Genomic DNA, 11,614 nt, shown 5'->3' with positions numbered 1-11,614 from the left:
TGCCAATTTTTGCCAGGTGTGGAGGTGCTGTGAGGACAAATGTTGGGCAATCGTACCAAAGGTCTGTCATCCTTCCTGTCATTTCCACAGAGGACGCTGGAGGAAGAGGATGGCAGAGAGAAGGTGAAGAATTCTCATTGCTTCAAGTGTCTGGGGACATTCCCATTGTCCCAGGTAAGCTGAGGTGACCTATGGACACACAGGGTTTAACCCAGTGGCCTTCACACCAGCACCTAGAGTGATTTAGGGTGCTCTGGGCTGTCTGAGATCTCCTCCTGGGACTGGTGGAAAAGGGTCAGGAGAGAGGAGACCAAGCCAGGGAGAAGGGATGGGACACAGAGTACACAGGTAGCACTTGTGTTAGTGTGGGCAAAGGAACTAAGACCTGGATGTTCACTGGGAAAAGTGGACTGGAAAGTCTCTGGTGTGCTGAGTGATAAAAAATCAACTGGGATTTAGAAGAGTCCTTCTACATGTCCACATTAACATTTTGTATATAAATATATCTATGTTAGTGTGGATTTGCTAGGAGAGCTGTAGAGAAACAGAAGAGTAAGAAATGTCATAATAGAATGTGTCTACATTTAAATAAACAATTACTTAAATTAATATCCTGTCTATTCCTGAGCAAATCACAGGTTACACTATCTGGATTATTCTTCTCTATTGGCATGATCTTCAGCAAAGATAAAGTATAAAAGGGTGGAATAAATAGTTCAGCCTTTGTTTCTCTTGAAATATTTATAGATTATATGCACAGGCATAATATATTTTATATAAATATATTTTTATATAAATATATTTTTATATAAATATATAAATATATATATGATTGCATATGTTGTCTATATAAAAGAAGAACATGATTTTTGGGACTCCACACAGTACCCCAGGAAAAGGGAACTGAATAAGACATTCAGCTGTCCAAATGCTTTCAGGATACAATATTAATTGATTTGCAATATTCATTCTTTAAGTGCATGTGTTTAACTGCCAAGAAACAGGTTAGATAAATGCATAACTTTTGTAATCAGGAGTGGCCAAAACAATACTTAGAGTCAATAACAATATATAGGAATTAAAATAAGAGTTAAGTTATAGTATTTAAGGTATTTAAAGGAAGTTTACCATCAATCATAAGAACAAATAAAATTAATCAGTTAAAGATCTTATCTAAATCCTGATATGTGAGCTTGGATCAGTTTTGTTCCACTTTGGGCAGGTGGCACATGCACAAAGTGGAAGAAACAGTAATTTTATCCTGTTTTAAGCTCCTTTTCAGGTGGTGACCCCAAAATCTCGAATGAGAGCTCTGTGCCTCTAAGAACTCATCTATACATTTACTATTCAGAGTGTCTATTTCTGCCTGTTTACATTTCATCACTTGATTATTTAAGTTTTTGTGGTTTTTTTTTTTAAAGAACTAAATCAAAATCCAAATAATAGAAACAAAAGCTCCTCATTATAAAGCAAATATACACATTCTTTCAATTAAATTATACAGGAATGGGATTTTAAATAGCTCTCTTTTTCTGGGGAGCCTGTTCATTGCCCAGCCACCCTCTGGATGAAGAACTTTTCCTGATATCCAACCTAAACCTCCCCCAGCTCAGCTTCTTTCCGTTTCCTCGAGTCCAAAATCCATATGATTTTGAGAGCAGTGACTGGTTGCTTGTCCGTCACAGGAGTCCACAGCAGAGTGCAGAACAGGGAGGGGTTTGAGTCTGGACTGTCAGAAAACATCATTCACTCTCATATCAGTGCTGGGAATCAAAAGACAGCATTAGAATTAAGGAAAAAATCCATAAACCCCCGCTGTCAGAATAATTTCCGTACCCTTGACTGAAGAAGGCTGCTGGAGGGGAGTTTCAGCTTTAGCTCTTCATTGCCATCGTCTGGGAGAGAGCCGGGTCGGTGGATGCTCTTTGAAGTACAGGAATGTTGGGGTTTTTTCCTGGTGGTATGACAATGAAAACACAACGTCTGGGCTCACAGGTGCTTTCAGGGTTCAGGTCAAACCAGTGCTGCCATCACTTTCTCTGTCCAAATGCTCTGGGGGCACATATTTGACCAAAACCTTTTTATGGAGGTTCTTTCCTTTGGCCATCTGGCAAGTGGCCGTGTGGAAGTGGATGTTTCCCTGGAATCTTAATTATTCCAACCTAATTATTTTCTGTGGGACAAGCAGAACACAGATGTGGTAAATTCATAAGAATGAAAGAGTGACCAGCAGGTCAAGGGAGGGCACTCTGCTCTCATGACATTCTACCTGGGGTCCCCCACATAAGGACATGGAGCTGCTGGAGTGAGTCCAGAGGAGGCCATGGACTGCTCCGAGGGCTGGAGCCCCTCTGCTCTGGAGCCAGGCTGGGAGAGCTGGGGCTGTTCACCTGGAGAAGAGAAGGATCCAGGGAGACCTCAGAGCCCCTTCCAGGGCCTAAAGGGGCTTCAGGAGAGCTGGAGAGGGACTCGGGACAAGGCATGGAGGGACAGGACACAGGAAATGGCTTCCCATTGCCAGAGGGCAGGGATGGATGGGATATTGGGAAGGAATTGTTGGCTGTGAGGGTGGTGAGGCCCTGGCACAGGGTGCCTAGAGAAGCTGTGGCTGCCCCTGGATCCCTGGAAGCATCAAAGGCAGGCTGGACAGGGTTTGGAGCACCCTGGGCTAGTGGGAGCTGTCCCTGCCCATGACAGGGGGTGGGACTGGATGAGCTTTAAGGTCCCTTCCAACCCAAACCATTCTGGGGTTCTATGAACACAGAGGGGTCTCACCTGGCTTTCACACAGGAGAATCATTGCAAAATCTGGGCTTCCTGTCTTGGGGTGACCTTATGATGTGTATCCCATATTGCTGCTTATGCCCAGAAATTAATTTTTGTGCTTTTCTGTGCCTCTAAACTGAGCCTGAGAGGGGGAAGGAAAAACTGAGCAAAACTTTTTCAAAGCAGTTTGCGGCTTGTTCAAGGTCGAGATAGTGACTTTTCCCCCCCAGCTGCGGCAGGGGAGCAAGGAAGCACCCGGCTTGCTGCTTTTGAGTCAGCTTTTGGCCAGTTGTTTTTCAGTTTCTTGTTCTCCGGAGAGAGACTGAGAGTTGGATTTTGCTTTTCCTTCTCTGGAATTCTGGATTTTCTCCCTTTTCTACTGGACTGCTTTCAACCTCAGAGCACATCGGGAGGACTTTCCATCGGGCACAGAGGGCCTGGCCCTGGGCCAAGCCTCAGCTCCGAGGAGACCAAAGGGAGGACTCGAACACTTTCCCAGGTTTTTCCTCCACAGCGAAACATTCTATTATTTAGCCTTATTTTCCTTTTCCCGTGTGTTTGGTAAATAAATAGTTTTATCTCCTTCACTTTCCTTCAAGGAAAATTTATTTTTTCCCGAACCTGGTGGGGGGGGAAGGGGTTTGTACCTTCTCTCCGAGGTATATTTCTAAATTTGGCCAAACTGGAACACTTCCCTAATTCAGCTGCTATGGGGCTGTGGAGGCATCTCCAGGCTCCAGAGACAGCCCTGCAGCATTAGGTCCCCCCTGGATCCCAGCCTGTGTGTCCCAGGCCACCGTTTTCCACCACCCACGAGGGATCGATGTGTTGGGCACACACCAGGGCGGTGCGAGGTGCTTTTGGGAAGAGCCAACTCATGTTCCAGGGAAAGGGGAGGGAGTTCATGAGCGGTCACCGTCCGCCATCCTCTGCTGGGAAGTGACATTTTGGCTGCTGGGAATTGGTGTGACAAGTCCATGTCCTTGGCCAGCTGGTCTGTGGCAGCTCTGTCATCCACAGAATATATAAAGCCAGTTGTTTGGGGGTGAGGCATCACTCTGTGAAGATACCCCGGAGAAGAACCAGGTAGGACACGCTGACCCCTCTCCTCAGGTCCTTTTGAGTAAGATGAAGGTGTAATTTCCACAACAGTTTCAACCAAAGAGGAGAAAACCACGTAATTTTTAACAATATTTTTTGCTTCTCTAAAAAGAAATTTATCATCTGAGATGTATAATATTGCAGCTTAATTAAATCCTCATGAGCATCTGAAATGGTCAGTGCTTGGTATTTCATTAATGCATTTGGCTGATTATTGAAGTCAATGATGGTGAGTCTCAATTTTTAAATTAGTTTGTATTATTTTCCAAAGGTAGGTGGAATATGCAGCAAGAAATTATAGTGGAGAGACAATTCAGGGCTGCCAGGAGGGATAGATGGCTTCTTAGATTTTCTGCAGACATTTCAAGGACTTATTATTGGCTCCTAAGCTGCAAAAATGACGATTATTTGAATAATTAAAGGTTCTGAGTGTTTATTTTCAGAGAAATTGGAAAGGTTTAAGTTATTTACACCTATCTGAAAGAAAATACATGATAATTAAATAAAATGGACATTTTAGTCATTAAGTGACTTGCTGTGAGCATGAAGTACCACACTGTATGGACTGCCAGGAAGGAAGCTGACTCCATCCCAGCCAGACCAAGCAGAGTTGCTCAAATAAAATAAAATAAATAATAAATAAATAAATAAAAATTCTAAATGGAAATAACGATGATTTTGTGGCTATGTTGCTTAAAAGTAAAGAAAGGAACCTATGGAAAGATGGCTTATATTATAAAACTTAGATAAAATTTTGAGGAAGTTAATTAAATTTCTTATATTTAAAAAAAAATTAGCATTCAAGATGAATTGGATTCAAATATAGGAGGCTTCACTGGAGCTGGTGTATGCTGTCACTGCAGTTGAGGGATAAAAACCAGCAAAAATAATCAAATTCTTTTAAATTTTATAGTCATAAATACATTTTCTCTATCTTATGCAGTGTGCTTTCAAATTTATCTTTCCTTAAAAACTGTTATTTCTATAGATTCACTCTGGAACTTTTACTCTGTTACATAAATGCCAATTTTTATTTTAAAATTGCAGCTTATTTGTCATTAATAGTGTTTGTGCTGGGTGATGACAAATGCAGGTTAAATGTGTGACTTCTTTCTGATTTTTTTCTTAGCATCTGTTGTATTTGGTGGCACTGAATTTGGCCATGAAGATCTTTTCCCTTTTCTTTGCTGTTCTGCTCTTAATGCTCCAGGGCACTTCAGGTAAGAGCTAAATAAAATCTAGGGAAATGCAGAGGGAAATGGTGAGTATGGAAAAAAAGTAGAAATAGGAAGAGAAATAAAACCAGAAAGAATAGGAATGGGAATGGGAATGAGAATGGGAATGGGAATAGGAATAGGAATAGGAATAGGAATAGGAATAGGAATAGGAAGAGAAGTAGAAATAGAAATATAGAAATAGAAATTTAAAAGGGGTTTAGTCCCTTTTGCCCCTGGCCAAAGTCCTGCCAGTGTGTTGGGCACAATTTAGCAGTGAACAGACTCCAACTGGATCCACTGGATGCACTGAACCCTCCCAGTCTGGAAAGAAAGGGAATTGAATGGTGTGGAAGAGTCCAGCCTGCAGGAAAACTTCAACACTGCTGCCATGCTGTGACCTGGATTGTTCTTAGTCTTCTTTGGGAAGGAAAATCACAATTCTGGGTTGTTGATTTTTTTTAATTCTGCCCAGGTTTCCTGCGTGCCCCCAGCACTGAGGTGCAGTGCAGACAGGCTGGGGGAGTCTGTTCCAGTGACCGCTGCCCCCCACCCCACACGAGACCCTTCGGGCACTGCCAGCAGGGAATTCCCTGCTGTAGGACCGTGGTGAGTCAGGGATGTGATGGGTCACACACCCACAGAAGGGCTTGGGTTGGAAGGGACCTTTCAAGGTCATCTATTCCACCCCCATTATCATGGACACCTTCAACAAGATCCAGTTGCTCCAAGCCCTGTCCAACCTGGCCTTGAATATTTCCAGGGATTTCTTGGGGTTTGTTACTCATTTATTACTCATTTTTTTACATCCAGTCTGTCCTTCAGATGCAAAACTCCTCCAGCACAAGCAGGCAAAGAGCAGAGACTCTGCACACTCAGATACAGCATTTCCTGAGGATTTCCTCACTGCTTCCCTCTGCAGCATTAATGATGCAGCTCAAGTGCCTTGTGGGAAAGATCACAGTGAAACCTCTTTGGCAGACTGTTAATTAGCCAGAAATGAACTCTTCTTGCTGCTGTTCCCATTAGCTGGTTCAAGCTGCTCATAATGAGTATCACTGGCTTCAAAGGACACATCTTGATGTCCACACTGTCCTGAGACCTGGGATTTTTGGGTCAGATTCATGGGAAACCTCCATATTTCACCTCACAAAGGCTGCCTGCTCTCATAGTTGGAAGAAGAGCATGAAAGTCATGTTCTTCTTCCAGGTTTTTTACTCCAGTTCCATAAATTTCCTCTTCCAGACAAACCAAAATATTTGATGAACCTGGTCTAGTAAATGGTCTCCCTGCCCACGGCAGGAGGTTGGAACTAGGTGGTCTTTAAGGTCCCTTCAAACCAAAACCATTCTATAATTCTATGAATAATTTATTCTTTTTCCCCTCAAATTCCTTACTGTAATCCTAAAATTCACCCTATGTCTTTATTCCAATACGAAACTGCAGCAACAAATATCCCTGAATATTTACACTCCGCCTCCACTGATTCTAACATTTCATTTTCTGGTTTTTTTTTTTGCTGTAAAGTGCTGGAGACACTTTTATTTTTGGAGGCTCTTACTTAAATTTTGTTCAATATTGGTAGCAAGAGATGTTAAAAACAAAACATGAGCAGCAGAAATTCCTTTCTATACCAGAGATTCCAAGATGGGTAGGAGGCTTCAGGTACAGAGATTGGTCAATTCACTAAGTAAAAATAGAAATTAAGTAAAATTAATTAATTTATTTTATTTACTTAAAATTTATTAAAGTAAAATTTATTAAGTAAAATAGAAAAGCAATTTATTATTATGATTCAGCAGTGGCAGGACTGTGAATATCCTGGTAAGCATTGAAGAGTTGGATCCAGGAATCAGCCCTTGGTGCTCATTCAATCCCTTCTGTGCATTTTATTTAAATCCTTTCCTGGTTGTAAGCACAAAATCTGAAAGTTTCTTCCCTTTTTTTTTTTTTTTTTTGCAGTATGATTAGTGACCACTGACATCTCAGATGGGCTAAGCAGAGCTTCTGGCAATTTAAGGGATGCATCATCCCACCGGAAAATCTGGAATTCTAAGCGGAAAACATGCATTTGACACGTACAGGCACACACCACAACATGAACAACAGAAAGAGAGCAAACCCCTCCACAAACAGCCTTAATGACCTGAAGAAACTCCAAAGCAGTTCTTGAACCACCCAGAAAAGACCAATATTTCTCATTTTTTAGAAAGTTTTGTTGTTGGAATCATATTGTGTTAACCAACACCTATCCAAGAGAGGTCACCACCATGCAGGAGTGTGTGCCCATGAGAAGATGCAGAACAAGTTCTTCCTTTGGCCCTCAGAACAGCTATTCTCTACTTTATTTTCCTTTTAGAGTTAGCAATAACATGAGTAACCCTGGAAAACAAAGTTCCCAGGGCACACTGAATGCTCAGCTCGAGTGTTTGTATTTCACAGGTTACACATCTCAATAAATTGCAGGAAACTTGTCCTGGGAGACTTGTGTTTGATCCTTATTCCTGTGAGGTATGACCTCCTTATCCCTGTGAGGAATTGTCTTGCTGTGTGTTTTTGCTGGAGGGTCTCACTTGGAGTCAGTGTGAGATGTGTCTTGTGGTAAACTTATCCGAGAAAAGGGCAGGAAAAGAAGCCCATGGGGTGACAGGAATATGGCCTGGTCCTATTCACTACTAATTTGGTCAGGAATAGCTTCAAGGCCAAGCTGGATGGGGCTTGAAGAAACCTGGGATAGTGGAAGGTGTCCCTGCCCATGGCTGAGGTGGAACTGGATGAGCTTTAAGGTCCCTTCCCACCCAAACCATTCCATGATTCTGTGATTCTCCAAACCCACTGTGATTAGGCTGGTGGGAAGCTGGCACAAACTGGTCATTTTGAGCTCCTGTGGAAGTCCTGAGACCATCCAGCAGCTCATGGCATGGAGAATTTGGACACTTTGAGTCACCCCTCATCTCAAATCCTTGTGGCCTTTGCATTAGGGATGTTAGGGATGGGGAAGGGAAGGAGGGGATGAGTCTTGGTGATGAGAATCTGGCCTGATGGACGCACAGACCACTGCCTCCAGACTGAGCAGTGCAGGGAAAAACAGTTTAGCCAGTTTAGGATCCAGAGAAATAAAATTCCATGGACATGATACTGGTCTACACTAAACAGGGACAGCAGGAGCAGAATCTCGTGAATGTGCTGAGGCAGTTTCAAGCCATAAAGAAGTTGGCCTTCTGCCATGCTGGGGTTTCTCTGTATTCCAAATATTTCAGGTTGGGCTTGCAGATGCAGCCCTGGAGAGGAGCAGAGGACTGAGCCTGTCTCCTGAATCCCAGCCCTGGGCTGGAATGGCGGCTGGAATGGGCCCTAGTGCTTTTCCAATAATTAATGTAAACATTGCCACACAAATCACTGAACCACAGGATGGTTTAACAGGACATAATGACACATGGACTTAATATAGTTAAATAAAATTCATTTACAGGCTGATTTTTATAGACAGTAAGAACAAAAAAAAACCATCCTGACATACATGAGGAAGTATCAGCAACATGGTTTTACAAGAACTTGCTTTTATTAGAATTGAAACTGCAAATATCTTTATTGGACAAGAACTCCTCCTCAGATGTTCTTGTGCTCCTGAGGGCCTCCACCCCCATGGGAAAGTCTCCCCAGGGCACTGAGAACAGGATCCATTGATGTCAAAAGATGGGAGACATCTCAGACGTCCAGAGCTCTTGTCTGAGTGGTCAGTGAGGTGTCAGATTTAGGAGCTGGGGGTCCTGCAGAGAAAAGTCAGGTGCTTAGCTCATCCACCAAACTAATTAATTATACTTTGACACCTCAGACTGCTGGAGACATCAGGGTAAAGAGGAGGAGACGTGAGGGTAAAGACAACTGGAGACCCTTGTGAGCTGGACCTGTGTTTCTGGCCATAAGACAACCCAGATAAAATGTAGGATGTGTCTGCCACCTCTCAGCACCCACCACAGCTACTCAAGTGTGGCTGCTGATGGCCCAGAATATCAGGGACACCTTCCACTATCCCACGTTGCTCCAAGCCCCATCCAACCTGGCCTTGGACACTTCCAGGGATGGAGCAGCCACAGCTTCTCTGGGCACCCTGTGCCAGGCCTCACCACCCTCACAGGGAAGAATTTCTTCCTAACATCCAGTCCAAATCTACTCAGATTGAAGCCACTGCCCCTTGTCCTGTCACTCTTGTAAACAGTCTTTCTTTTTCTCTGGAATATTTGAACACCACAAGGCTCCGCCTTTTTTTCCCCACTGACAAACCCCAGCAATTAGCAGGTAATTTTTGGAGGTTGTAGGGGGCTGGAAAGGGGCTCTGATGCCAAAAGGATGAAAAGCCCAGTAATTCTCTTTGCTCTTGGTGCAGCAGCATTTCCCTGGAGGAATTCCTCTTACCATTTGCAGCATCTTAGCTTCCCACCACGGCAGGTCCCGATTTCAACCAGAGGAGCAGAGCATGGCACGAAGGAGCAGGAGCCCCGGCTCTGCCGGCATGCGAGGGTGTCAGAGGCTTCTTGGCTGTAAGCTGCAAGAAAAACAGGGAAAATTAATGTTTGTTTGTCATGGCAGAGGACTGGAGAGTTGAGTCATCAGATCTACCTGGCACTCTGCATAGTTTTTTGTCATCAAATTGGATTCTATCCCTAATTTGAAAGGCATCACAGCTTTATTCTAAATCAGGTCTACCACATGTCAACCACTTTGTCACAGTGCTTCTCGAGTCCTTTCTTCTAATCACATATTCAAGAATTACATGTTTTTGATGTCACTCAGCTGATTTTAAAGCCATCCTTAGATCTTGATCCCCTTTGCCTCCTAAATTGAAAAGACCATAAAGTCATGGGCCTTTATGTATACTTTATGAAGAGGTGGAAGATAACTGGTGGCCCTTTCCTGGAGACTCTACTGGAATTGTACCAGCCCTGCAGACGTGTCAGGGATCACAGGGTTTTTGACATAAAGAATGCATTTTCTGATGCATGAAGTAGGAAAAGCCCAAGAAAGCAATCCCAAAACATGTAGTACAGGCTTTGTATCAATGTTTCTGCATTTCTTCTTTGAGCAGACAGACATTTGATGGCCTAGGAAAGTAGGTACAAATCTGAGACTACTGCAAATCAAACTGAGACAACTTCAGCTACTCCAAAGATCCCCAAATAGCCTGGAGTGATACATGTGCTCCAAACCCACCTAATGCACGTGGATAATACGGAGTTCAGGCAAAAACTGACAGTCAGGATTACATTTTTCCCAAAAATAGATGAGGTCTCCTAATCTAGAATACACAGTCAGGATGTGTGGGTGAGAATGTGAGAAGAGAAAGCTCTCATGTTGCAGGGTTACATCTTTAGTGTTATTCCAAGAATTGACTCAATAAAATCCTCAAGGAATTGTTCAGGTTGGAAAAGCCCTCCAAGACCATCGAGTCCAACCATCCCCCAGCACTGCCAAGGCCACCACTGACCCATGTCCCCAAGTGCCACATCCATGCTATTTTTAAATCCCTCCGGGGATGGGGACTCTACCACTGCCCTGGGCAGCTGTGCCAGGGTTGGACAACCCTTCCAGTGAAGAAATTATTCCTAATATCCAATCTAAACCTCTCCAGGTACAACTTGAGGCCATTTCCTCTCATCCTGTCCCTGTTCCCTGGGAGCAGAGCCCGACCCCCCCGGCTGCCCCCTCCTGTCAGGGACTTGTGCAGAGCCACAAGGTCCCCCCTGAGCCTCCTTTGCTCCAGGCTGAGCCCCTTTCCCAGCTCCCTCAGCTGCTCCTGCTGCCCCAGCCCCTTCCCCAGCTCCGTGCCCTTCCCTGGACATGCTCCAGCCTCTCAAGGTCTCTCCTGTCAGGAGGGTCCCAGAGCTGCTCCCAGCACTGGAGGTGCCCCAGCAGAGCCAGCACAGGGGACAGGCACTGCTCTTGTCCTGCTTGGTGACCCCAGAGCTGGCACAGCCCAGGTGCCACTGGCCCCTTGCCCACCTGGGCACACCTGGCTCATGCCCAGCCGCTGTCACCAGCACCCCCAGGGCCTTTTCCAGCTTTCCAGGTGCTCTTCCCCAGCCTGTGGAGCTGCAGGGGTTGGTGTGACTGGCACTTGGCCTTGTTGAACCTCACACAAGAGGCCTCAGCCCATGGATCCAGCCATTCCAGACCCCTCTGCAGAGCCTTCCTGCCCTCCAGCAGATCAACACTGCTGCCCAACTTGGTGTCACCTGCAATTTTGCTGAGGTTACCCTCGATCCCCTCATCTGGATCATTCAGGAAGATATCAAACAGGACCAGCACCAGTACCAAGCCCTGGGGAACACCACTGGTGACCAGTCCCAGCTGGACGTAATCCCATTCCACACCCCTCTCTGGGCCTGGTCATTCTGACAGTTTTTAACCCAAAGAACAGTGCACCCATCCAAGCCAGGAGCAGCCAGTTTCTCCAGGAGAACACTGTGAGAAACAGTGTCAGAGCTTTACCAAAATCCAGCTAGATACCTAATCCACTAAATGGGACACCTTGTC

The 11,614-nt window shown here is 44.6% G+C and overlaps 1 protein-coding gene and 1 long non-coding RNA gene across 2 annotated transcripts; one reads left to right on the top strand and one right to left on the bottom strand.

Annotated features, from left to right (window-relative positions):
* Positions 1–7,562, top strand: LOC121666916 (gallinacin-8-like). Its single transcript, XM_042032931.1, has 4 exons — positions 1–174; positions 4,996–5,086; positions 5,556–5,689; positions 7,043–7,562. Exons 1-4 carry the CDS (start codon positions 40–42, stop codon positions 7,049–7,051), a joined length of 369 nt encoding a protein of 122 aa, XP_041888865.1. The 5' UTR covers positions 1–39; the 3' UTR covers positions 7,052–7,562.
* Positions 1,397–2,052, bottom strand: LOC121666917. Its single transcript, XR_006016837.1, has 2 exons — positions 1,837–2,052; positions 1,397–1,763 (listed from the first exon to the last, which is right to left on the bottom strand). It is a non-coding gene; the product is annotated as an uncharacterized LOC121666917 (long non-coding RNA).
* Positions 7,563–11,614: the final 4,052 nt, after the last annotated feature.

Source organism: Corvus kubaryi, unplaced genomic scaffold (assembly GCF_017639235.1).
Source record: "Corvus kubaryi isolate FWS band 111438036 unplaced genomic scaffold, C.kubaryi_AGA036_p1.0 37354, whole genome shotgun sequence".
In the NCBI taxonomy this organism is placed as follows: domain Eukaryota; kingdom Metazoa; phylum Chordata; class Aves; order Passeriformes; family Corvidae; genus Corvus; species Corvus kubaryi.
This window is presented reverse-complemented; position numbering and strand designations above follow the sequence as displayed.